Here is a 27,968-nt window from a genome sequence, read left to right as displayed (position 1 = left end):
TCCCGCTCAAAATGTTGACAGCCGTGAAAGTCGCGTTCGGTTTTTGCACTTTTTTCCTCGCGTTCGAGGAGACTGTGTCATGGACCATAGATTTGCCGCAAGTGAGGAGGTATTTTTTTGAAAAAAATATGCAAGAGCGAGAGAGACAAGACATATGGAAAATGCAGCAGGCACAGCGGCCACAGCAAGTTGTATATGATAATATACATACAAAAAGCTTGCATTTTGATTACGAGAAGTATAAGAACCATTACGCTGATGATTACAAGTACAATGGATATATGGAACACAAGGTAAACATATTTTCACTAAACCTAAACCTAACCTAAATTCACATATAGGTTTTATTTTACCTGTCAATCCTACGAATAAATTCTTTTTTTTCTTTAGGGCCCGGATGGGTAGCCCTTTAAGCCAAATCCCAAGAACAAAACTAGAAACAGGAGATACCTAATTACCTATGCTGGCGCCATCTATAATAACTTTTGACAGTTGACCCCATTGGAAACTTATGCATTAACAATGCACATTTTTAGGGTTCCGTACCCAAGGGGTAAAAACGGGACCCTAATTACTAAGACTCCACTGTCCGTCTGTCTGTCACCACCTAAAGTGTTTAATTGAAAAATTACTTCCCGCTAAATAGCCTTCATTGCGTAATAATCCGCCCTTTAATAAGTAATTTATTTAATGTACCTTCCTATTTTAAGAACCTTTTAACACGCGATTTCATAATTAAGTTTCGGAAATTAGGTTATTTCGTAGTTAGTAATCTTTAAACCTAAACAAAAAACGCTTTAACCTTGTCATCTAATAAAACATTTAAATAACGGAGCCTGTCATAATCAAAACTGGTCAACGAAATAATAGTCATCTCTGTTACACTAATAGTACACAGCTAGGTGTAGATGAAATGCATATAATGTCAATAACTACCAATCAGCGACATTAATTTAATCCGCTAATGTCAACATTCAAAACATTCAACATCGGTCGTAGGGCTAAGATGGCCGGCTGTTTATCATTTGTCACCATAGCTGTCACGTTCTAACAAATATGTAAATGCGAAAGTGACGCATGGCATGACAGGTGTTAAAAATGCGACCATGATAGTTGGTGTGGCAACTTTTGCAGGTGCATGAGGCGGTACAAAACGGCAGCGCGTACCTGGACGGTCTGCGGCGCTCCATCGAGGCGTACCTGCAGCGCCTGGAGTCCTGCCGCGGGCAAAACATGACTGTTGTAAGTAGAATAGCTAAGAGGAAGAGACAGTGAAACACTTAATGTGTGAATGTCACGCCCTCGCCAGACAAAGAATGAAGGACTTTGGAGCAGGATATCTGGAACCAAAGGACTTTAAAACGCTACCCATGAGCTCCATCATCCGACACATGGATATGGTGGGAAAAGCTCTTGAGTAGTTGACGGATCTTAATTCTCTAGGGGGTAATTGCACAAAAGATCCCTATGGGTCGAAGACGAAGTGTATCCGCAAGGGCCCCCGAAAACAATAAGATAAGTAGAATAGCTCTGTCTGTTTGTGTTCCTGAAAAACTTAAAAACTATTGAACGGATTTTCATGCGGTTTTCACATATTCCCGATTCTTGGGGAAGATTTAGGTGTACTCGTATACCAACTATGAGTGATGTTGTACTATTTAACGAAATAAATGCTTTCTGATTTATTCTTTTTTTGACCCACTAGCGACTGGTAAATATACCTATACTTAAAACTTGATACCAGTAACAACTGCCAGCTTTTCACTCTATTTCCAGAACGTTGTCCAACTACGTCGGTACTCCAATCAAAACGAATCAAACAACGCCCTCTACTACTTCCTGACCAACCCCGCGAACCCTCTCACCAACCCAACCAAACCCAGTCTCATCCAAGCAGCTATCCTGAACATCCTCCTCCCGTTCTCCACGTACGGTCTCCCAATACCAACTAACTTAACCACAGTGACCCAAATGAACATGAACTTCACGAACTTCCTGGCAATGGCGCCGAATTACACGATGTTCAATATGAGCGAGGAGTTTAGGAGCTGCGTGAGAGCGGATTTGGCGAGCGAGCATGTGAGGCGGCTCGCTGAGCTCGCAGTGTGGGCCGCTAGCGAGCTACAGGATAAGTTGTACGCGGATAAATATAGCGAGGTAAGAAAACTTTTCAAGATAACAGAAAAAACACCCAACTACACTCATGGACAAAAGAAGAACGCAATAATAAGTTTTCACCACAATAGCTGGTAAAGGCTCTCTTGATTGAACACCTAAAAGAAAAGGATGAGTATAGTTTTCCGGGTTCTTACACCGGGTGACAAATTGGTTTGACCAACTATACTTTATATTATTTCAGCACCACCACGACCACAATCTCGATGCCCACGAAAGCGACGGCCACGAGAACGGTATCCTCGGCCCCGAGCCAAGCTACGGGCACGGGCACGAGAAGGCCCACGATAGTGACCATGGGCATAATATAGCCCACTATAGTGACCATGGGCATGATAAGGCCCACGATAGTGACCATGCGCATGATGATGACACGCTGGTGCTGAGGCTGGCTTGGTTCTTAGACAGGCTGGCGCATCTGACTGGTTATGATCCTACGGGACGGGATTTTGTGGAACCATCGACCGGTAGGTCCATATAAGTGTAAGGCCTGAGTAGACGCTCGAAACGGAGCGTTCGGCGGGGCGTGCAGCGTGGCGTCGGGCTCACGCGTGATGTGAGCAGCGTGCACTAAGGCCGCTATTATACGCTTGCATTTGTTTAACATGCACGCCGCACGCCCCGCCCCGCTGCACGCCCAACTCGAGCGTCCACTCAGGCCTTACACTAAAGATTATAAAGTTACGCTTTTTATTGGCGTTCTTGGGTAGGTATACTCTGGAGAGACAAATCTACCTTTAACGTTTCACCAAAGAGAATTAAGAAGACATAGAGTGCTCACTCCACACATTTGTTTTGTTACCAAAACGACTATTTCGTAGTCTACATCTATCGTCAATGTAGCGGAACTATCAGTACTGCCACTCGACACTAGATGTCACATGTGTCGCGACTGACGAAGAGTGTATTGCCCAACAATAGGGAATATTACGCGAACGTCTGCGTAGGGGGCGCCACTCCCAAAATAAGTCACAATCTAAGGGTCTACCGCAAACGAGAGAGTCGAAATTTGGCGATTTGTCCTCTTCGTTATGTTTTTAAGCCACATTTTTGTCAAGCTTGAGTTCTGGCGATAGTAGTTAGAGAAGTCGGTTATTTTTTTTTAAGATTATTTCTAAGCTTATATTTTCCGCAGCTCGGCCGCCATCGAGTCCGCGCATGATCCCCACGCTCATCTCCAACGCGGACCTGCAGTTCCTCACGACCTGTCTCCGAGGCACCAATGGAACAGCAACGGAGCGGTGTGCCTTCCCCAGCGGGTCTTCCCCGCCTAACCTGGAGACTCTGCGAGCTATGGGGATGACAACAGGTATGCATTTGATTGTGTTGATCATGGAACGCTCATTTTGAAATTAGAACACTATGGTCTGTCAGAAAATGCCCTAAACTTTATTGTCTTCTTATCTTAACAATAGAACACAAACAGTTGTTGTAAGTAAAACCCAGTCTAGCGGAGCTGTAGTCCAATTAGGAGTGCCACAAGGTTCTATTTTGGGTCCATTCCTGTTTATGGTTTATATAAGATGTTTTTTCAAACAAGCACAAACACTAGGGTTATTTAGACCGAACCTCATACTGGGCCGCTTTATTTAAAGTCGTAACACACTATCGCACCGCACCGCGGCCTTGGTGCGCCGCATATTTACTTTACTCTTTGTGCGCCGCACCCATAAGTGAGAGCGAGAAACAGTTATTTCTTTCTCGCTATCACTTATGGGTGCGGCGCACCGTGACCTGGAACGGTGCGGTAATGGGTTATGGCTATTAATGTTCAGTTACTAACCCCATTTGAGCTTTTAATAAAGCAATTTAAATTAAATAAACGTATTTTTACAGTCCAACAAATGCCGGATTTGAAGCCATCCGCATCAGAAACCGAAGAATACACATATTCGGAGCAAGTATTCACAGACGACGATATGCCTCTCTCGCTCCCGCAGCGACCAGCAAAAAAACACAAGAGATCAGTTCAAGGAGACCCTTTAGAAAACTTCATACAATACTTCGCTAAATACAAAGCGTGGACCGGCTCGAACCAAGAAGAAAAACACAGCTCAGAAACGTCACACGCAAATACAGAAAAAGACAACTCTGAAATGTCACATGTGAATACAAACAAAGAAAACGCGCCAAATTCAATAAGAAGGAAGAGGTTTGTTGTTAAAAAGAAAGCGAAACATGTCAAACCAGACCCATTTCCGATTGCCAGTTACGTGAAACATAAAATAGAAATGCACATTAAAAAAGACGAAAAAGAGGCTAAAGGTTTGAAAAAGTTTATAGAGAAATTGCATAAGCCGAAAACAGAGGTAAAACTGTTGAAGTTTAAGAAAACGAAGAGATCTATAAAGTATTCTAGAAAGGAGCAGCCGCGAGTGCCGAATGATCCGCAGATGGATATCAGCTATTACGTGAAGAACAAGGAAGGTAATTATAAATATAAATCATATAAATGGTCAAGCAAATCTTGTCAGTAGAAAAAGGCGCGAAATTCAAATTTTCTATGGGACGATATCCCTTCACGCCTACATTTTTCAAATTTGCCGCCTTTTTCTACTGACAAGATCTGCTTGAGCAGCTGTTAATAAAAATAAAAAAATATTATAGGAAATGTTTACACAAATTGACTAAGCCCCACGGTAAGCTCAAGACGACATGTGTTGTGGGTACTCAGACAACGACATACAGGGTGTCCCAAGAAGTAGTGATATACTGAAGCTGGGAGGTAGAGGACCTAATAGAGGGCTATCTGAATCACCCCCATGTATGTTCCACGATTTTTCGTATTTTCGGAGTTATGATTTTTTTTTTAATTTTTCACCTATCGCCGAGTACGATGAGATTTTTATTTACGGTGACGTGAATTATTGCGGTAGATGCTTGATTTTTTTTTGTGTGCTAAGCTGATAGATAGGCCAATTTAGTATGGTAACATTTACTATCGTTAGATCTTTGAATGGAATTTAAAAAAAATTTAATGCCAAGAAAGATAAAATTACCCAGTATGTTCACAACTTCAAGGGCGCTTAAAAAAATAAAATCGCATAAAAAAAATTACCGTTTGGCTTTTAAAAACTTGCTCTATCTATCAGGTAGCTACCCTGAAAATTTCATTTTATTATTCATAAGGCTTCAATCAAAAAATTTAAATCTAAATGTGGTATGTGGTGGTGCAAAATTTTAATTTACATGATGATTAATGCAAGCAAAGCAAAACCAATTACAAGGTGTTTAATCACAAGAAATTTTCAAAATGGCCCCCCTGTTGCTCAATGCAAGTGCGACATCGCCGGAAAAAATTGTCTTTTAAACGTCTGAATGCAATTCTATTATTTTAATGGTTTCTTCTGCTACTCTCAATTTCCGGGTTAACTCGTCCAAATTGCGGCATTCTCTCGAGTAGACGAGGTCTTTGTAGTATCCCCATACAAAAAAATCAATGGGGTTTAGGTCGGGGGACCGTGGAGGCCAGGCTATAAGGCAGGCGTCACCCCGGCCGCAACGACCAATCCATCTTTCAGGGTATCTTTGATTTAAATAGTTTCTCACGTCCAAGGCAAAATGGCATGGTGCACCATCACACTGCAGTACTATGCTTCTGCGTGTCTCAAAGTCCACATCTTCTAACAGCGGGGGTAGATCGACGCGTAGAAAATTTAAAAAGTGATTGCCGCCCAAGCGGTCTGGCAGCTGAAAGGGCCCGATTAGCTGACCGTTAAGTATGCCAGTCCAAAGGTTAACACTAAAGTGTTCTTGGAATGTCGATTCCCTTTTTGAATTCGGATTTTCAATTGCCCATGAGTGAGAATTGTGCATATTAAAAATCCCATTTCGTCTAAAGTGGGATTCATCCGTCCACAAGATTTGGTTAAAAAAAAATTCGTTTTCAGCTTGTCTCCTCAGCATTTCCTGACAGAATTCAATTCGCCGATTGTAATCTTCCGGTTTCAACTGTTGCACTTTTCTAATGTGAAACGGATGATATCCTACGCTCTGTAGTGTACGGTGTACCTGAGATTTAGAAAGTCCGGTACGACGTTCCATAACTCTCACACTGGTCGACGGGTCTCTTTCTACTTCTTCAACAACTGCATCTACTACATCAGGATCCGGCATAGTGACCATACGGCCTGATCTGGTACCCGGTATGTGACCTTCCAAATACGCATTATGTACTCTTAAGATCATGCGATAGTCAGGAAACGTTTCAGGTTGAGGCCCGCCTCTTCGTTCCACATGTTCCCGGTACAGCCTTGAAGCTTCCGCCGCATTCCCCCTAGCATAACCGTAATAGTAATGCATTTCTGCGTAGTCACGTGAAGTAAACATGATCACTTACACGCAAACTCAAGTCCAGTTAAATAATGCCAAGTCGTCGATTCCAGGTAATAACACTAATCCAAATCGTAATGCAAGTCAAAGTCCATATGAATAGCCAAAATGATTAGGGAAACGAACAATTAGCAGTATTAAAACACAATTTTTAAATTATTGAAAAATAACAACGATGACCAAACAACGTGAAATTCGTGAAAATTTTCTCATGCGTCAACCGTCTTTTGTTTTTTGTTCTTTTTCTATTGATGGCCAGTGCGTGATTTAGAACGAAATTTATTTAGAAAGGTTTTGCTTTGCTTGCATTAATCATCATGTAAATTAAAATTTTGCACTTACCACATTTAGATTTAAATTTTTTGATTGAAGCCTTATGAATAATAAAATGAAATTTTCAGGGTAGCTACCTGATAGATAGAGCAAGTTTTTAAAAGTCAAACGGTAATTTATTTTTATGTGATTTAATTTTTTTAAGCGCTCTTGAAGTTGTGAACATACTGGGTAATTTTATCTTTCTTGGCATTAAATTTTTTTTAAATTCCATTCAAAGATCTAACGATAGTAAATGTTACCATACTAAATTGGCCTATCTATCAGCTTAGCACACAAAAAAAATCAAGCATCTACCGCAATAATTCACGTCACCGTAAATAAAAATCTCATCGTACTCGGCGATAGGTGAAAAAAAAAAAAAAAAATCATAACTCCGAAAATACGAAAAATCGCGGAACATACATGGGGGTGATTCAGATAGCCCTCTAGGTCCTCTACCTCCCAGCTTCAGTATATCACTACTTCTTGGGACACCCTGTATATAATATATATAAATACTTAAAAAATACATAGAAAACAACCATGACTGAGAGACAAATATCGGTGACGTCACACAAATAAATGCCCTTACCGGGATTCGAACCCGGGACCGTCGGCTTCATAGGCAGGGTCACTTGTCAAAATCAAACATTATAGCGATTGGTTCCTTTAGTACAGTTATTTTTCATTTAAGGTCAATGTGGTTAATTCCGTCATAGGGACTATTCCGTCCACGGAGCGTATATTTTCAATCGTAGGAAAAAACCCATTGGCTTTTGATTGCTGAAACTAAAAGCAATCGCTACTTTGTCGATGAATTTATTCATTTTGTTCGTTAAATTCGAGAAAAACGCTAATGGCCGGAATAGTTCCTATGACGGAATTAGCCACATAGACCTTATTAGTGATTTAAGGTATTCATTTAAGTGACCAAGTCTCCCCTTTAAGAACAAGTTTTCCCAGTGTCCCTTAGGGCTGATTTAGACTGCGCGCGAACTCGCATGCTATTTTAGTTACATTGCGGACTGTTGGTTACGTCCATATTAAACCTACCGATCAAAACCCGCAATGTAATGAAACTCGCATGCGAGTTCTCGCATCGCATGTGCCAGACGGCAGACAACCACATTTCTGCAAGATGACCTTGGTAGAAGCGAGGTAGAAGCGCGGCTGTCTACATGGTTTACAACAAGCCCAAAACTTCATGGTTGTCCAGACTTCCAGAGCACGCCTGTCTACCAAGGGCGTTTAAAGGTCATGCAGAATTTGGTTTCAACCACTTGCTACACGGCTTAAAACCCAATGATTTATAACTCAAGATAGGTTATAGGCGTTCCAAAATTGAAGCGCTTACCTTGTGACAAATTGGACAAGTTGCCTTTAGACGCGGCTGGACAAGCGAGAAATGTGCACGTGCTAACGAGCTCCCGCACACCGAAAGAGAAAAAGACGACCTTATGTTTAACAACGAGTGTGACAAAGATGGGTGGAATGAAAAAAATAACAGATTTGTTCGTAGGCACAGAAATAAATATGGAAGTATTTTTTGTGCTCCTCAAGTATGAGTATAACCTATCTATGTTTATATAATATCATTGTTAAAACCACTGTTTTTCTACCAAGGTCATCTTGCAGAAACTGTGGTTGTCTGCCGTCTGGCACATGCTTAAATGAGCCCTATGCTATTTATTTGTAGGCGCGGATTACGATTACAATACAGCCCAGGCGCTCCTGGTGCGCGCGAGCCTCGAGCAAGTATTCCGCAACCCGCCCAGCCTGTTGGTTGTCCAGCGCTACGGCTCCAACTACAACCCGGGCAACCGGGAGGTGGTCCTTAACGGATTCGTCGCGGGCCTGGCTGACGTTTAACCTTTTGACCGCCACAGTCGGCTGTGGCCGTCATCGAAAAGTCTTGCCACGGACGCCACAGCTACAGCTACAGCGGACAACTACGCCAATGTAATAGGGATTTACGCGGGACTCCGTAAAGTTCAATTTCGCTTTAATAATTGCGATCGCCTGGCGTCGGAAGCACGGCATATTCCTTCGCCGTCTGGCGGTTAAAGTTAACCTTTTGGGCGCCAATGACCGATATATCCGCACCGTAGGTTCAACGCCAAAGATTAATCGGTCACAGACCACAGAGCAATATAGACCTACGTGCATATGCATAAAGTTCAATTTCAGTTTTGACACTTCGGTGACGTGGCGTCAGCGTGACAGCTTTTGTGTTTGACACGGCGTCGAAAAGGTTAATCTGGACGTCATATGACGTCCGACCTCAACGACCAGAGGCACACGTCTTACCATATATATATCGTTGTCTACGGTCCCACAACACAGGCCTTATTGAACTTACTGTGAGACTTAGTTTTGCGTAAAAATATTTATTTTCACCACACCAACTGGTAAAGGCTCTCTTGATTGTTCAAAACCGGATAGGAAATTTGCATTTTATTCACATGTGAGGCAAAGTAATCAAATGCGAATTTTGAGTTGTTTTCTTATGTTTGCTGGTAGAATCGACTTTTAAATGATGATTAGGAAAGATAAATATTTAAATTAATAACATAACATTCATTTGGAATTGATTTTGTTTGGTATCTTACAGTTAATATTTTCTTCGGGTTGGTGTGGTGAAAAATTGTGTATATCACTCGGGGGCAAATTTGGTTCAATTTTGTATTTTGTTTTATCCATTTTTCGAACCACTCGCTACGTTCGTGGTTCAATTTTGGAATCTTTCGCGTGCTCGGGTATCAATATTAGCAGGAGCGGTTAAACAACAACTTTGCCCCCTTGTAAAACAAATGTGACGTTATCTATGAAAAGGGACCCTATTGTCGATGGCGCTTACGCCATTATTAACGATGCTCCGATACAAATACAATGCCGCGCGACGCTGTGCGGCGTAAGCGCCAGCGACAATAAGGTCCCTTTTCATAGATAATGCCCCAAATAACTATTATTTCTAGGCCGGACTTATAATTACAATGCGGCGCAGGCGGCGATGGTAAGCGCGGGGCTCGAGCAGGTTTTCCAAACTGGCAACATATTGGTCGTGGAACGTTACGGTTCCAACTATAACCCGGCCAACCGGGAGGTCATACTGGACGGGTACATCGCGGGCTTGGCCGACTTTTAACCTTTTGGACGCCAATGACCGATATATCCGCACCGTAGGTTCAACGCCAAAGACCGATTAATCGGTCACAGACCACAGAGCAACATAGACCTAGGGGCTGTTCATAAATTACGTCATCTATTTTTGACGATTTTTGACCCCCCCCCCCCTAAAATCATCCAAAAATCATGTTTCGAATGACCCCGTTTCCTCCCACGTCATGCTACCATCATCCGATGTCCAGGCCCCCTCCCCCCCCTAATTTGAAATGACGTAATTTATGAATAGCCCCCAACGTGCATATGCATAAAGTTCAATTTCAGTTTTGACACTTCGGTGACGTGCCGTCAGCGTGACAGCTTTTGTGTTTGACACGGCGTCGAAAAGGTTAACCCCTCGAACGCCCTTGTCAAAATTTGCTACTGAATTAATTCAATTCAATTAATAACCTTTCAACTGTTCATTACAGTCCAAATTGTCTGGGACGGATACGGGACAAGGCAGTTGAGGGTTAAGGCCCCGTAGGTGGGTGTTCTTTTCTTGGGACCGCGGATTTAATGTTTTTGAATTTTCATTTGCTGTAAGTTATTACAACAAAAAAACCGGCCATGTGCGAGTCGAACTCGCGCACGAAGGGTTCCGTACCATTACGTAAAAAAATCACGTTTGTTGTATGGGAGTCCCACTTAAATATGTATTATATTCTGTTTTTAGTATTTGTTGTTAAAGCGCCAACAGAGGTACATCATCTGTGAAAATTTCAACTGCCTAGCTATCACGGTTCATGAGATACAGCCTGGTGACAGACAGACGGACGGACAGACGGACAGCGGAGTCTTTTTAATAAGCTCCCGTTTATACCCTAAAAAGTAACCGATGGATTCCCTTCAAAATAAAATAGCGCATTTTTGAAGCAATTTTCATATTTTTAGCTTTTAAAAAAGCGGTACCGATTTTTTATAATCTCCGCTCCGGGTTCGAATCCTAAGGGCATTTATTTGTGTGTTTGCCACAGATATTTGTTTCCGAGTTATGGATGTATATGTATCTATTTATGTGTGGACATCGTCGCCTACGAACCATTGTATAAAGTTTGCTTAATTATGGGCTAGGTCGATAAATGTAATAACAGTTTTGTTTAAAAAAAAAATGTTTCCTTTAAGTAAAATGAGCTAACATAAGGTTTTTAAGGCACTTTTCCTCCAGGGACCATTTTTTTTACCAATTTACAATTGTAATGCTTTATATTATTATGTTTGTCAATAAATAAATACCCCATTTTAATAGGTAAGCTTCACTTTCATCAATATAAATTTTAATTAATGACGATATATTTGTACTTAAGTTTGTGGGTGGCTTATAGTTACTATTTTATTGTATGGATATAAATAGTATTACAAAATAAATTATTTATAGAATTTGATGTTTTATTGAATCAAAATTAAACTTATTTTAGTAACAATAACTTTAATCATGTAACAAAATAAATATTTTTTTATCCACGTTTCCCAATACATACTGCACACTGTTAACCTTTTGGACGCCAATGACCGATATATCCGCACCGTAGGTTCAACGCCAAAGACCGATTAATCGGTCACATATCACAGAGCAACATAGACCTACGTGCATATACATAAAGTTCAACTTCAGTTTTGACACTTCGGTGACAGCTTTTGTGTTTGACACGGCGTCGAAAAGGTTAACTGTCCATTAGTAAACCTTATTACAAAAAGCATAAGGTCCACCGATAGACAGTTAAGAGTGTTGCTGTTGGTACAGCCGACGTCAAAACTATACACATTTGCACCCTACTCCTTTGTAATAAGGCGAAAACTGTAAACATATTTTTGACGTCAACAGTACTTTGGAAAAAGTTGGAGCGGCAAAAAAAATCCTACTGCTATTTAGCATTTAGCATCATAATATTTGAGCTTTTTTCCAAAAAAAATGTACATTTCATTAAAGTCTTCAAAATATTGACTTCTTGGGGTCATTTTACTCAGAATCATTTGTAGGTCACGCCTCATACATGAAAAAATGTGTCTCAACCTTTTGTATGGAAAAATATTTTTCCAGTGCGTCACGTTCATACAAATAAAAAACTATTCATACAAAAATGTGACGATCTGGAAAGGAAATCTTGGGACACATTTTTTCATGTATGAGGCGTGAATGTACAAATGATTCTGAGTAAAATGAGCCCAAGAGTCAATATTTTGAAGACATGAATGAAATGTAAAAATTTTTTGGATAACGCTCATTTATGATACTTCTTCTCATGCAACTTTAAAGTTCTTAATCGTGATAGTTGCCGATTACATATCGTGCAGCGATATTTCTTCCCCGAGTGAATGAGAATATGCTCATTCAAATTACTCAATCGCGTAAATTTCTTGTTACATATTTCGCAAGAGTACGGCATTACACTTGTGTGTGTTAGAACATGTCTTTGAATATTAGTCTTAGAAGTAAATTTTTTATTGCATATTTCACAAGTATATGGTTTTTCACCCGTGTGAATGCGTTTATGTATTTTTAAAACCATTTTTCTAGTGAAATGCTTGTTGCATATTTCGCAAGAATAAGGCTTTTGTCTGTTATGATCACAATTGTGATCCCTTAAATTGTTGTATCGTGTGTACTCTTTCTTACACACATTGCACGCGTATTTCTCTCCTTTGTGTGTTCGAATATGTCGAAACAGATGGCCTATTTGAGTAAACAATTTTCCACATACTTCACACATATGTTGCTTAATCGTTATGTATTTATCAATGCTTTTTTTTTCTTCATTCAGGTGTAACTGAATATGTTTGACTAAGTTACTTTTATGTTTAAACGTCTTACCGCAGGAATCACACATGAAAATAGTCATGTCGATCGCATGTCGGTTACCGGTCGCCCCACTGTCCCTTGTGTGTCGACCACGAGTCGCTCTGGCGTGGCTCGCTGCCCGTGTTTGTTGCGCGGTGGTGGACGTGTTGCTTAGCAACATCTTTTGGTGAGGGATGCGTTCGAGAGACACAAAGCAATCCCTCAGTGCAGGCAATAAGTACGGCTTCTTGGCTAGAGCTTGGTTTAAATCTGAAACGGACCAAATAAAAATTCAAATAGGTACTAAGTTAGAAATCGTCCTAATAATTCACAGGTCGAAATATATTTTACTTAACTTATTGCAATGTATGTCTATCTTTTAATTTTATCAATGAATGCATGTTAGAAATTAAGTAATATCAAAGAGAATTTAGCATAGAGGCGTATTGTCAAAGTAAATTTTGTAGTCACAGTAAATCTACTGCCATCTTTCGACACAAGATTAAACTTAGAACGCTATTTGACTTTGATCCTTGTTCTTTCACTGATATGTATTAAAATTGTTAAATATCAAACGGTGTCGCCATCTACACGAGTATAGGCCAAAGGTAAGGCGCTATCTTTTCGAGCATAATTTTTTTTTTTTTTCATTTTATGAGGCACGTTTTTTTCTTACACTTCATTTATTTTATAGGGAGTTATGTATATCTTTGGTAATATAATGCCAATGGGGTTGGCAACTGTCAAGGTTTGCATAGATGGCGCCATCATAGCTTGCCCTTTTTTCTATGAAATTTGGTTTGAAGGGCTGGCATCCATGGCATAAAAAAAAATTTGATACAATTCTAGGGATTGACAGGGCAAGCTATGACGGCGCCATCTGCTAATACTTTGTCCAACCCCATTAGCACGCAAGGTTTAGCAGTTAGTGCTGATTAAATGGAAAATAAATGAAAATGAAATAAAATACGAATGGATTACTTACTTACTGGTCTTTGACGCCCATCATCGTCGGAATGTACACATTCTGACACCAGCACAAGCTCATCCTTGACCAAGTGGTCGGTATACAGGCTGGACGGAGCTGCCTCGCTAGCTTCCTCCTTCACACGTATTGTGTCATGGCACTCTACTGCTTGTGAACTGCTTGCATCTGGAACAGACTATTCCAGTTTAACATAGTCTACATTAGTATAGTTATAAATTTTAATAGTAAAGGAAAAATGGCAAAAAACATGCGGACCAGTGTTCCAAAAGTTCATAAGTGCCCGTAAAATATGATGGACAAATATTTTTCTACAAATGTGATTTTTAGGGTTCCGTACCCAAAGGGTAAAAAACGGTATTACTAAAACTTCGCTGTCCGTCCGTCCGTCCGTCCGTCTGTCACCAGGCTGTATCTCATGAACCGCGATAGCTAGACAGTTGAAATTTTCACAAATGATGTATCTCTGTTGCCGCTATAACAACAAATACTAAAAATAAAATAAAATAAATATTTAAGGGGGGCTCCCATACAACAAACACAATTTTTTTGCTCTATTTTTTGTTGATGGTGCAGAACCCTCCGTGCGCGAGTCCGACTCGCACTTGGCCGGTTTTTTTTATGTTAAATTTATTTAATGTTTAATATCAACACATCATATCGTACATTTGAATTGTATTCAGTTACCATTTTGGAAAAAATTCAATGAAAAACCGATTCCTATTCATTCCCGGCTCTCAACAACCGACTGAACTAAAGGAACTAAAAGACCGAACTAAAGTCTATTTTTTTATTCCGTAGACTGAAATGACATTTCATAGTATGAACATCATGTGTCATCTCATACTATGAAATGTCATTTCAGTCTACGGAATAAAAAAATAGATTTTAGTTTGTTTGACAGAGAGCGGAGCGCTCTCTGTAGTGACCGAGCAGGCACAAGCCTACCGAGATACCGAAATTGAATTGAAAAATATACAGGTATACAGTCCCTGATTATAATGCATATTCTAATAACCAATACTAACTCACCACAGCGTGTGTGATTGTCCTTCCAAACGTCAGCTGGCGACACCCTCGGATCCTCCAAAGATTCCACTTTCACGCGCACTTCCAACGACATACTGCTCACTTCTAGTTACAATAGCGAGTTACGGCCTCAATGTGTTGTGATGCCTTCTGGCTGGAGAGAAATGCCGCTCTTTGGTCCCTTAGCTACTCGTAAAAATGTTCAACCTAGGAGGCCGCGAGGCCTGCGCGGGGCCAACTACGTGACGGCAGTAGCGTGGATAACACTCGATTGTTTCCTTTGCCCATAAGTTCAAGCTAGTTGATTAGGTCTGCGAGTGGGGTTTGAGTAAATGAAGAATTTGATGATGGCGCAATAATCAAGAAGTAAATAGACTATTTAATACGCTTAGAGAAAATAATTACAAGTATTACAACCACTTGCTAAGTAAAAGAAACGAACAGCTTCATTTCATAAACTTACTTGACATTGACAAGTTACCATAGATTAAGTAAGGGCCTCTAGACATGATGCAATACGTTGGCCGTCACGATTATAGCCATAATAGGCAGATTAGACTCTCGCGCGAGCCACGAGACGAGCCGCGAGCCGCGCCACGAGACGCGAGTGAAAGCGGTGGGCTCGCGGCTCGTCTCGTGGCTCGCAAGCTCGTCGAGCTAATATAATTTAAACACTAACGGCACGGCATAAGGATTATAACCGAATGACAAGCCGAACGCGAGTGTAAGTGGTAGACTCGCGTCTCGTCTCGTGGCTCACGCGAGTCTAAACAACTATTAGATAAAAGATGTTTGCCATGGCCGTACCAGAAATTTAAAAAAAATACAAATCCGATAGCTGTCACTTGTCAGTGTCAAGTTGTCGACGCTATCTTATCTATGGTGTTATGAAGCGAATTCTTGCTTGCATTTTAGATTTTAGAGAAATATCTGAATTTACATATTTCTCCATAATAATTACATTGTTTAACCTACTCAGCCTCATTTATAATAGAACACTAAGTTGTACCACGCGTAAATACTTACTAAATGTAGTTTATACTTGTATATTCCTCAATGGCTCTAATGAAGAAAGAGTTTGAGGCAATGCCTATGAAACCGGAAGCAGTGTTCATAAAAACAGAGCCAGAGTGGGACGAGGCACCGGATATCCGGACAGAGGGAGAAAGAATGGCGCTGGAGCCAGTGGTCCATATCAAAGTGGAGCCTCAGGAGGATGAAGTGAAGGTCGAGTTTTTGCACGATGATCAGGTAAACAGAACAGGTGAGTCAGTTCAATACTGTGTTATTTACTAACAGTCATTGTAGTGGTCCGGCAACGGTCCGTCTCAAATGAGCTACGAGTGGTCGGGTTGAGCTGGAGCGAGGCCAGTAGGGTAGCTGAAGATAGGAAGGCGTGGTGCGAGTTTGTGAAGGCCCTTTGCACCTCTGGGGTTCCATAGGACAACAACTACAACATTGTAGTGGCAGTGACCGACAGGAAACCAGTATTAGGTGCCAGCACACACTGCTCGCCCTTAGAATTGGTCAAAGGTGCCTAGCCTTTCAAAGATAGCATGCACCAGGGAATTTGTGACGGGTACCGCCGTGGTCTAGTGGTCACGACGTTAGCCGCGTAAGCTGAAGTCGCGGGTTCGATTCCCGCCTCGGCCACTGGTGGATTTGGTCACATTTTCTTTAGTGTATGCCATATACTGAGACTATGCACTGTATGGTACTTCAGTTTAGGGAACCGGTAACCCGACACTTCAATTTTTATCCAAGAAAATAATGGTAGGGAACCAATCTTCTAATACACCAACACTGTGGAGCTACTGGGCAGCAATCTTCACTGGCTTGCTGCCACAATATTTATTTATATTTTAAAAACCCCTTTTTGGCTCATTAGAATGTAATCTTACCTGAAAATTAGTTGCTTTTTATGGGAGGCAGTTTTCTGTCAAAAAGGCAAATACATCAAAGTTAAATAAATAGAATACTTATTTTAGCCATTTTAGTATAAGCACAGAATAAATAATAGTACTAAGTACAGAAGACTCACTCTCTAACAAAACGCGTCTGTTACGATCAGCACAGATATGGTAGGTGGCGACAGCGCCACGCGTGGCTTATGGCTTTCCCCAAAGTTGGGACAGAACGGATGTACTTTAGCTACCTGTAGCAAAGCAACGAAATCGCGGAGTGAGCCACGCCTGGTATGAGGTGGCCAGTAATAGATGACCCTAATTAGACCAGAAATCTGTTTTTTATTATGAAAAAACAATGTTGTAATAAATAAGGGTATGTGTAATTGTGTATTAAAAATATTTTTAATAGGAAAAGTTGGTAATGACTGTCAGAAGTAGGTTTTTAAAATATAGGTACAATGGAATACATAATGAGATAACTAACAGATCCTAACATTATATTATATGTTTGTATATTTGTCGACCTGTCTGGCCTAGTAGGTAATAATGACCAATGAAGCCAAGTTTCAGACTTTGCAAAAAGTTGGGAAAGTTCTCGGTAATCTTAGGAAAATTTGACAGCAAACAATAGAAACTTTTAAATATTAATGTTTTTTTTTATTCGTCTAAAAATATTGCCAAGTGGAATATTCGCTATTTCGGAAACTTTCTGACGTCACATCAGTAGCATTTAACTTATTTTGATTAAAAATTTATAATTTATCATCAGGTTGGTCGTCAAGTGTCACGGGCGACCGTGATGAGGCACCTGAACTCAAACGTGCCCTAGGCGAAGATCAGCATGTAATAAATGACCCTCTATCAGAAAACCACACGAAAAACCCAAAGAAACGTAAACCTAGACGCAAAATAATCTCGTGCGACGTTTGCAAAAAACGGTTTCCAAAAACGGCGCATTTGAAACGCCACCAAAGAATACACACTGGTGAGAAACCATACTCGTGTGAAGTATGCAAAAAACAGTTCGCCCATCTCTTCGCGTTTAACAGGCATAGCCGCAACCACACTGGTGAAAAACCACATACCTGTGAAATATGCCATAAACAGTTTACAGAGTTGCATAATTTGCTAACACATAAACGAATACACACCGGTGAGAGGCCGTATGTCTGTAACGTATGCCAAAAACCTTTCATAAAAAGCACCGATTTAAATAAGCATAAAAGAGTCCACACCGGTGAGAAGCCGTTCGCTTGCGAGATATGTAAGAAACAGTTCTCGTCAAGCGGTAATTTGACTAAGCACATAAGAACGCATACAGGAGAGAAGCGACATTGCTGCGTGAAATGCGATAAGCAATTTACGAAGAGAATATATCTGGAAAAGCATATGCTACTACACAATGAGGGAAAGCTATAGCCAGGTAACGACAATGTCTTTTAACATATGCTGAGGTCAAAAATCGATACCCTAGTTCGCACTCGTACTAATTACGGCGAAAATTTCGTAGCAATTAGTACCATAGTGCACGACTGTAATCTTTTTTTTTTTTCTAACATCTCTAATATCTTCATAACAACTCCTTCTGGGCGCGCTCGCTCCATCGTAGGCCGTTTTCGCCTCGGCTAGTCTGTGGCCATGAGTAAGCCCATATACATATAATAGATAAAAAAACAATGTTTCAATCTGATTTCAGGCGCATCTGTTAGAACCTCAGCTCTAGAGAGCTGCTGACTGGATGATTCGGCGTCCAAGTGCGGGCCCACGGTTGAAAACTGCGCTGCTAAGTTAGCCCAGGGAAGACAAAGTAACTAACAAAGGAAAAATATGTGAAGCAAATAAAAGTGCACCACAATGAAGCCAGTTCCTTGTGAATTATGCAGGAGGAAGTAATATATGTAACGTACTATCACCTGTTGCCTGTGATGACGAAATAAATAAAAATGAATTGAAAGTTAGACTTCAATGGGGTTGGCCGTCTAAGTATTTATCAGAGGAGCTATCATAGCTTGCCCGGTCAATCCCTAGAATTGTGTCAAATTTTTGTTTTTTTAATGTCTTGGATAACAGCCCTTTAGCTAAATCTCATAGAAAAAGGGGCAAGCTATGATGGCGCCATCTATAAAAACCTTTGACAGTTGCCAAACCCGTTACAGAGTTACAGTGGTGAGAAATCATACAGTTGTGATGTATGTGACGTGAGATTGAGTTCCATTGTAAAAGCAAGGAACTCAATATCACGCACATTAAAGGACTCATAATCATATGAGGCTCGGAGATAATGGGTGTCGAAATTAATTACCTTTACTATTATTGGGGTTCAAATAATTAACTTAATGCTAAAACTGAAGCCATAAAATCTGTTTTTACCATCACATTATTTGGCCCTAATTTGAACCCAGTCGAATTATCATTTAATATTACAATTTCTCTATATAGTTTATAGTAAATTTGTATTCCATTCCAAGGCACCTGTGTATTAAATACCAACATACCGATTAACATGTATTGAAAACTTTTTTCATGATGTGTTGTTATACGGTTTTACAGAATTCTTCGGTGTAATTTGTAATCTAGTCAATTTTGTTTCATTGTTTACATTTTATATATTTCTCTAACTAGTGGTCAAATTTATTTTATTTTAACGTCCATAGTAACGACACGATCTTATCTTGCAGCTGGGGACCATAATGTATGAAATTATATGGTGTGTTCCTATTTGTCCCCGCCCCGCGTGAATGGGGCGCCAACCAACGGAAGGGATTCCTTCCCATTCGTCCCCGCGAACAAATTATCTTCGGCGGGGACAAATGGGAATGCACCTAGTTCCACTTGTGCCCATCAGGGCAAATGGGAATGATCCGTTCCTATCTGTGACCACCTCAGTTTCATCATATCTATTTTATTATACAAAATGTTGATTTTGATCGTTGTTATATTCAAATTCGTGATAGTGATGTATTGTATCAGCGATGGTTCGTAGATACGTTTAATAGTTTTAACTAATTTAAAATTTATTGTTTTTTTTATTTTTTATTTGTATTTTTATTAACTTGATAGATCATGTTTGTTTGCATTCTCATTATGTTAAATCGAAGCAAAACTGACACATTATTTTTTTACTGATAAATAAAACTCGTACAATTAATGTTTTTTCTTTTATGCATCCACCAATCTGAGAGAATCATTACATAATCACTACACATTTAAAACATAGTCCCCCGCTGAGTCTGTGTGTTTGTGTGTATATATGTATGTTCGTGTTAAACTTAAAAAGTACTGAACGGATTTTCGTGCGGTTTTCACCAATCAATAGAGTGATTCTTGAGGAAGGTTTAGGTGTGTAATTTGTTAAGGCTATGTGTAACCCGTGCGATGCCGGGGCGGGTCGCTAATAATTGTAAAGAATAAAAACGTGTTTTTGTATAAAATAAATAAAAATTAGTTTATTAAAAAAAGATAACATAACTAGCTCAGTGGTCCCATACTAGGCTAAGCCTGTGTCGTGGTGACCGCTCTACAGAATTACTAAAAACATTAAATTTTGGGATATCCTCTAAAACTAGACTTTTCTTTTACATAAAAAACTATGCTAAACGAAATACATGCAAAACTAAGACATGCTATCTAATACAATTTTTATTTTTATTATTATAAAATAACAACTTCGCATATTTTGGGGATGGTATGCATCCCCACGATATGTAAGTTGGGTGACAATGCAATATTACGGTACCGTCAAGCTAATCTAATCTGATGATGGAGACAGGAGGTGGCCACAGGAACTCTGTTATAAAACCGCAACATAATTTTGTTTGGGGTTGTTAGAATTGTCTCGATTAGTATTAGTTGCCTCGGGAAAAAAAATACAGTCAGCGATAAAATGATTGCCGGTAAGTATCAAATAGTAGTTTATGCAACAGTGATATAATAAGGGTTCTTAAAATTCAAGGGTCGAAGTTACAAAACGAGACGTAGTCGAGTTTTGTAAAAAAAGACCCGAGAATTTTAAGAACCAATTATGAGCTGTTGCATACATTACTTTTTCTATGACAGCTGCAGCAAAAAAAGAAAAAAAATATTATTATATATATTATTATTAAAAAAAAAGAGTTATTATTAAAAAAAAAAGAGTTATTATTTAAAAAAAATTGAGATATTATTTAAAAAAAAAAAGAGTTATTATTTAAAAAAAAAAAGAGTTATTATTGTAAATGAAAACATACCTCTTTCAATCAAGATGATCGGAACTTGTATCTTTAAAAAAAATAAAGCAGTTGTATTATACTCATAAGATGACTGCTAGCAGTCATCTTATGAGCCTATAGACAAAGCATTCAAATGACATTGCTTTAGATATCACTGTCAGTCATTTAATTGACACATTTAAGTGCTGGAGTAGAAAAAATCGTTTTTTGTTGCAAGGTCTGTCGAACACCTTTGCGAATCGGCACAAATAAGTGAGAAAAAGCAATTGTTAGCATGAGACAACGCATCGAGAAATCGAACAAAAAATCGCAATACGAATTGTATAATGTATAGAGGACCTTATTTGATGAATTTGTAAAAAAAGCTAGTTAGCCGACTCTATGGTCAAGAATTTCGACGCCATTTTGTTTACGTGCTGTCAATGTCAACTTTGAGGTTAGGTTAGTTTCATGAATCTAGTAGTAATCTAGTTTAAAGTTTTTGATTTAATAAAATTATTATTCTTTTGGTATAATACATTAGTGAATTACTGTGTCTTAAATTGCACAATATTGTTATTTATATATTAGTCGAGAAACAAGTAAAATCACCTGAATTCATCGAAATTTGAATTACATTTTTGTTCTGTTTGGTACTACCTATTTTTTAGTTTCTGTGCCATAGAAAAGTGTGTAGCTATGTACATATAAACATGGCAACATGTTTACGCTCTAGTAGGGCCATGACTGTACTTATAAAATTTAAAGAAAATCTGTAATATCGGTTAGATTGAGTTAATTTCGACGTCACCGTCACCGCTATAAAAACATGTCGTTTGAGACCGTAGTCGTGAAGCCGGAACCTAATTATGAGGCCCTGGACGCGGACGAGGCGAATGACGGATTTACAGATGATGGTAAGCATAAAAAAATAATTGACGTATATCTCAGGACTGGCCTTACGGGCAATAAGAATGGAGCATGAATGAGGCCAGTACAGCGGTGTGACACCGCTACATCGCGATTGGTTGATGTGTTCGCATCACGCACGCGATTGGTCGCAACTAGTTGCGTAAGGCTGCTTACAGACGAGCGACAGTACGCGACACACTGTCGGCGACGGTCGCCGACGGTCGCTGACGACCGCCTGCGACGGCTATCGGCGACGGTCGGTGATAGCTGTCGCGGCGTCGCTCTTGTGTCACAGCACGCAGTTGTCGATGTGTAGTTCAAGAGATAGCACGTATTTTCTTTAAACAATAATGCATCAGCATCAAAATCGTCATTACTCATTTTGAAAAAGAAAATACGTGCTCTTTCTTGAACTACACATCGAAGACTGCGTGCTGTGACACAAGAGCGACGCCGCGACAGCTATCACCGACCGTCGCCGACAGTCACCGACCGTCGCCGATAGCCGTCGCAGGCGGTCGTCAGCGACCGTCGCCGACAGTGTGTCGCGTACTGTCGCTCGTCTGTAAGCAGCCTTAGACTGCACGATTGGCTCGAATTCGTGAGTGACACCGCTCAACTAGTACCATTTTTATTGCCCATAAGGCCCATCCTGTAAAAATGATTTATTTTATTGACTGTTGGCTTAGCCATAAGGCGTGTGGCTTCTAAATGGGGAGTCTTGAATTCGTACCCTGATGGCAACTATGAAAACAAACAAATGCTTGAATAGACTTCCTTAGAAGGTTCTCAGAGCTCCTAAAGATTTACTGTATTATATTATTATACTAGCGTCGCGCCGTTAACAAATTATACATAAACCTTCCTCTTGAATCACTCTTATCTATTAAAAAACCGCATCAAAATCTGTTGCGTAGTTTTAAAGATCTAAGCATACATAGGGACAGATAGCGGGAAGCAACTTTATTTTATACTTGTACTATGTAGTGATGTCTTATATTGTTTGATACACTAAGAACTAGAGATGCCCAGAATAGTGGTTTTGGCCGAATACCGAATATTCGGCTCCTCTCTCGGCCTAAGCGCCGAATATTTGTAGCTATACTTCGTTTTTTTTAGCATTAGAAATTTGGTAAACAATCTTGATGTGTCTTTTAATTGAAAAACACATTTTAAAAATAAGTTACGGTAAATATGTAACAATTATGAATCTAATACGATCTTTTATAGTCTTCTGCTTTCATAAGTAATATTAATTTTTAACAAGCAGAAACGTCTGCGAACGATGCTATTAAGCTTAGAATAAATTTAAAAGTGGAAAAATTACTGTCTTGGGTGAGACTTGAACTCACGGCCTCTGGATCGATACTCCAGCGCTCTGCCATCTGAGCCACCAAGACCTCATCCATAGTCAGCAAATCTTTCCACCATATTATGGGTCAAGGGGACCGTAGCGACATCTACCGTAAGAGTGTTACACTTCTTAAACGGCTACAGGAGTTCCAAGTCATATTGGAAATTCACCAGTTACGATGTGCTACCCATACTAATTTTAATTTTTAACAAGCAGAAACGTCTGCGAACGATGCTATTAAGCTTAGAATAAATTTAAAAGTGGAAAAATTACTGTCTTGGGTGAGACTTGAACTCACGGCCTCTGGATCGATACTCCAGCACTCTGCCATCTGAGCCACCAAGACCTCATCCATAGTCAGCAAATCACCCAAACACCCAAGACAGTAATTTTTTCACTTTTAAATTTATTCTAAGCTTCATAAGTAATAGTTATTGATTTTTAAAAAGTGTTTTTCAATTAAAAGACATGTCAAAATCGCTTACCTTCTTTCAAGTTCTTTCTAATGCTAAAAAAACGAACTGTAGCGCATATAAAAGGGATTATTTTATCCTTTTTGAAGTCAGACTTTTTTTTAAAGGTTTTATTTTATTTACCAGTGTGTGTGAAGGTGGAACCGTTGGCTCAGCTGCCTGACTGTGACAGCTCTAATGAGGATGCGGAGGCCGAAGGAGGGTACTCCTACCATGAGGTCAAAGACGAACTAGAGTTGGGACCAGAGGTGGTTCAGGAACCTCGCCACAGTGAGTATCTCTCTCTCTCTCTCTCTCTTTAGCCCTTTTCTACCCTTTGGGTGTAGGCCTCCTTCATTTTACGCCATTCGTCACGGTTCTGTGCAACCTGGAGACACTTGATTCCCGCATTCCTTTTGATGTCATTGTCCCAACGCATATTGGGTCTACTTTGAGAACGTTCTTCCCCCCATGGTCGCCACTCGAGTATTCGTGAGAGTGAGTATATCTATGTTTATAATTTGTGCACAAATATCCGAAAATTGTGATCATTGTGGAAACAATAAAAAACTGTGATTTACATGCCATGGATTCTCACTCATTGACATTTAGATAATGAAATAGTAACCGGCCAAGTGCGAGTCGGACTCGCCCGCCGAGGGTTCCGTACTTTTTAGTATTTGTTGTTATAGCGGCAACAGAAATACATCATCTGTGAAAATTTCAACTGCCTAGTTGAAAAATAGATACTATCACGGTTCATGAGATACAGCCTGGTGACAGACATACTGACATACCATACGTTTTTACCCTTTGGATACAGAACCCTAAGAGGCAAGGCAATAAAAAAGTGTGTCTGTCTGTTACCTCTTCACGCTTAAACGCTGAACCAATTTAGTTGTAATTTGGTATGGAGATAGTTTGAGTTCCGGGGAAGGACATAGGGTAGTTTTTATCCCAGAAATCACCGTTTAAGGGGGTGAAAAGGGGGGTGGAAATTTGTATGGGAAAACGATAAAAAGCAGATTGGGTAAAAACAAGCTATCCAAATTACTAACTCCACGCAGACGAAGTCGCGGGCAAAAGCTAGTATTTTCTATAATGTTAATATACAGGGAGGAAAACGGGGACTACGTTTGTATGGAAAAGCCTTCGTCCCTTTTCCTCTTTAAAGTTCTTTACGCTACGTCTTACGTAGGCGAACAACGCGCGAACGCCGCGCGGCCGCCGCGCCGCTTCGCGTCTAAATCGCTCACGTACGAGTAGGACATACCTATACGTATCAACGGTTTGTTTCATCCTCGCCGCGCCGCGCCGCGTTCGCGCGTTGGTCGCCTACGTAAGCCGTAGCGTTACGGGCAGTCTACCTTCAGTTGTGTGTAAAGTGGAGTTGGTGTCGTCCGTTTGTCTCGATGGCAACTATGCAAACCTGCTTGTACAGTCGAAAGTTATAATTTATTACCCATTTTGTATATTGTCACTGTGACCATAGTATTAGGTCTCTGGCGATTTTCATATTGACAGTCACTGTGACAAGGTACGAAATGCTTTCGACCGTACAGTTATTAATTTAGTGTCATTGTCATTATATTTTGTTACTTTTAAGCACTTAAGTTTATGTTAGTTGTTAATAAAGATATGTGACGTTATCAATGAAAAGGGACCTTATTGTCGATGGCGCTTACGCCATTATTAACGATGCTCCGATATAAATGCAATGCCGCGCGACGCTATGCGGCGTAAGCGCCATCGAGAATAAGGTCCCTTTTTATAGATAATGCCCCATATTATCTTCTTATCTTAGATTTTCATTATATTTTTCAGCTACGTCCAGTCACACAGCGACTATCAAAGACGAAGATCTGCTTGTACGTCGCGCCACCGCTTACACTAAAAAAGAAATCAAATCACAAGAGAAAAAAAGAAGCATTATCCTTCAAGAATCCGCAGAAACTAACATATATGTCTGCGACAGTTGCGGTAAAACTTTTAAACGGAAAAATAAACTAATTCAACACATCTATACACATTTGCGGAGAATTTCAAAACAAATTCCAAAGCAGCTCAGAAAAAGGAAAAAATTACCTGCCTGCGAAACTTGCGGGAAGGAATTTGCGACAAGGGATTATTTAAAACGTCATAGAAAAATACATACACGGGAAAAAGTGTACACGTGTGAAATATGCAGCAAAGAGTTCTTTAGTGCAGGCAATTTGAATAAACACAAAATAACTCACACAAAAACGAAGGCGTACGCATGCGATATATGCAAAAAGACGTTCAGTTACATAGACTCTTTAAAAACACATAAACGTATTCACGACGGAGAGAAACCTTATAGTTGTGTTACGTGCGGGGCGCGATTCACGCAATTATGTCATTTGAATGTTCATAAAAGGACCCATACGGGTGTAAAACCGTTCTCCTGCGAAATATGCAAGAAGCAGTTTACTACAAAACCTACTTTAAAGGAGCATGTGCGAGTCCACACCAATGAGAAACCCTATTCATGCGATATATGTAACAAAATGTTCAGTTACAAGACTAGTTTTAAACATCATAAAATAACACATATGGAAGTCAAACCTTACTGCTGCGAAATGTGTCAAGCGCAGTTTTCACAGTTGTTTAACTTAAAGAGACATTTGCTGAAACACCACTCACCTATCCCGCTGCCACCTTCGAAACCACACGCTTGCCACATATGCACAAAGCGGTACAATGACAAGCGTGACTTGACTAGGCATTTATTGACTCACGCGTAGTTGCCCTGTATCACAGAATAAATAGTACCACCGTACAGAAAGGACACTTCCTACAAAACCGAAGTTTGACAGCGATTCAGGGACGAATCGTGCTATCCCTTTCGGCTGTTTAGGGTTGTCAAAATTCAAGTCTACCTTACCTGTGGTAGTGCACGCAATTTAAAAAAAAAGCATAAGGATGTCAAGTGGTGCCACCCTAATAATTTCTTGAAGCAATACTGAGCCGAACGGAGCCGAGTTTGCCCGAAAGTGCCCCCACTGTGTGTATGAGTGCAGGGATGCATTAACCACGTTATATAAATTCTTGTTATATCTATCTCTAAAGCTTATTTTGTATGTAATTATTAATTTATTACTCTGTATGAAACGGGACTTAAGAGCCCGCAGTAAGCTCGGCCGACTTTCACCTTCCCATACAAACGGAGTTTCGTTCTCATTTTAAAATTACGTGTTGGATTGTAATGAAACTTTCCACATACAATAACATGAGGTATCTATCCCTGTAATTAGTTTATATAGCTTTAGCTTTTTTTACTAGGTACCATAGCTTCAGATACCATATCTGAAGCTACATTTTAAATTAATAACAGGCATAGACCTTATCCTGTTGTAAGTACAAAGTTTCAGAGCAATCTAGCTAGTCGTTTTAAAATGAGAGCGTAATCGCTTGCACTAGTTGCACTTTTTTTAATTTGGCCTGACGCCTGACGTTTCGAACGAGACATTAAGCTCGTGGTAGAAGACAAGACTGGCGAGTAGGTAATTTCTTTTAACATCTTTTTGGTTTTGTAAACTACCCGCACTTGTTTCAGTTTATATCATGGCTAAAAATCGTGACAGTTTAAATCAATTCAAGTGTCGCCATCTTTTACTTACTTGAGAATAGGCCAAAAGTATGGCGACATTGCTCGAAAAGATGGCACCATACCTTTGGCCAAAACTTACTCAAATACCAACCAGCAAAGCCTCCAAATTTTGCAAATTACTCGCAATTTTTTAATAAGTATATATGTGTTTTTCAATAGATATTATTTTTATATGTTATAGTGTGCATGATATGTACAAAACTTTCCTCCTTATACAATAAAGTAAGTTTATATTATAAGTGAGTTACCTAAATATAAAAAGTTAGTAACTATAAAATATACTATAGTAACTTTCATTTCGCCTCGAGAGAAACATAAGTGGTGAATTTAACCTTATGAGTTATAAAGCCCCTCCACACTCGTGCGCGAACCCGAGTGTGGAGGGGGCTTAAGAACTTAGCCGCAGACGTACAGTCGCCATACGCCCTCATTTTAAAACGACATACTGAAAATACTAAAATAACATGTAAAACTATGAAAATTACTGCAATGTTTAATTCCAAGGTTCACGTTATTTCAGCAAGTCATTGTGTTTCATTTCCTTCCTTATAAGCTAAGTACCTAGAAAAAACAAAAACCCGGACAAGTGCGAGACGGACTCGCCCACCGAGGGTTCCGTACTTTTTAGTATTTGTTATAGCGGTTACAGAAATACATCATCTGTGAAAATTTCAACTGTCTAGCTCTCACGGTTCATGAGATACAGCCTGGCGACAGACAGACGGACAGTTGAGTCTTACTAATAGGG

At 39.8% G+C, this 27,968-nt stretch overlaps 3 protein-coding genes across 3 annotated transcripts; all 3 read left to right on the top strand.

Annotated features, from left to right (window-relative positions):
- Window positions 1-2: 2 nt before the first annotated feature.
- On the top strand, window positions 3-9,967 carry LOC134659482 (uncharacterized). The gene is made up of 7 exons (XM_063515126.1): window positions 3-293; window positions 1,135-1,242; window positions 1,777-2,157; window positions 2,360-2,642; window positions 3,311-3,484; window positions 4,012-4,602; window positions 9,798-9,967. Exons 1-7 carry the CDS (start codon window positions 12-14, stop codon window positions 9,965-9,967), a joined length of 1,989 nt encoding a protein of 662 aa, XP_063371196.1. The 5' UTR covers window positions 3-11.
- A 5,866-nt stretch (window positions 9,968-15,833) lies between these two features.
- Window positions 15,834-18,443, top strand: LOC134659481 (zinc finger and SCAN domain-containing protein 31-like). Its single transcript, XM_063515125.1, has 3 exons — window positions 15,834-16,041; window positions 17,454-18,107; window positions 18,381-18,443. Exons 1-2 carry the CDS (start codon window positions 15,834-15,836, stop codon window positions 18,101-18,103), a joined length of 858 nt encoding a protein of 285 aa, XP_063371195.1. The 3' UTR covers window positions 18,104-18,107; window positions 18,381-18,443.
- Window positions 18,444-21,688: 3,245 nt separating this feature from the next.
- On the top strand, window positions 21,689-26,354 carry LOC134659480 (zinc finger protein OZF-like). Its single transcript, XM_063515124.1, has 3 exons — window positions 21,689-21,788; window positions 23,737-23,880; window positions 25,414-26,354. Exons 1-3 carry the CDS (start codon window positions 21,701-21,703, stop codon window positions 26,352-26,354), a joined length of 1,173 nt encoding a protein of 390 aa, XP_063371194.1. The 5' UTR covers window positions 21,689-21,700.
- Window positions 26,355-27,968: the final 1,614 nt, after the last annotated feature.

Source organism: Cydia amplana, chromosome 25 (assembly GCF_948474715.1).
Source record: "Cydia amplana chromosome 25, ilCydAmpl1.1, whole genome shotgun sequence".
Taxonomy (NCBI): Eukaryota; Metazoa; Arthropoda; class Insecta; order Lepidoptera; family Tortricidae; genus Cydia; species Cydia amplana.
This window is presented reverse-complemented; position numbering and strand designations above follow the sequence as displayed.

Excerpts from the sequence above, each read along its gene's own strand:
- LOC134659481 (XM_063515125.1), top strand. The coding sequence starts at position 15,834 with ATGGCTCTAATGAAGAAAGAGTTTGAGGCAATGCCTATGAAACCGGAA. Across the intron at positions 16,042-17,453 it reads TGATCAGGTAAACAGAACAG|GTTGGTCGTCAAGTGTCACG; the intron begins GTGAGTCAGTTC and ends ATTTATCATCAG.
- LOC134659482 (XM_063515126.1), top strand. The coding sequence starts at position 12 with ATGTTGACAGCCGTGAAAGTCGCGTTCGGTTTTTGCACTTTTTTCCTC. Across the intron at positions 294-1,134 it reads ATGGATATATGGAACACAAG|GTGCATGAGGCGGTACAAAA; the intron begins GTAAACATATTT and ends CAACTTTTGCAG. Across the intron at positions 1,243-1,776 it reads GCGGGCAAAACATGACTGTT|AACGTTGTCCAACTACGTCG; the intron begins GTAAGTAGAATA and ends CTCTATTTCCAG.
- LOC134659480 (XM_063515124.1), top strand. The coding sequence starts at position 21,701 with ATGTCGTTTGAGACCGTAGTCGTGAAGCCGGAACCTAATTATGAGGCC. Across the intron at positions 21,789-23,736 it reads TGACGGATTTACAGATGATG|TGTGTGTGAAGGTGGAACCG; the intron begins GTAAGCATAAAA and ends TTTATTTACCAG. Across the intron at positions 23,881-25,413 it reads GGTTCAGGAACCTCGCCACA|CTACGTCCAGTCACACAGCG; the intron begins GTGAGTATCTCT and ends TATATTTTTCAG.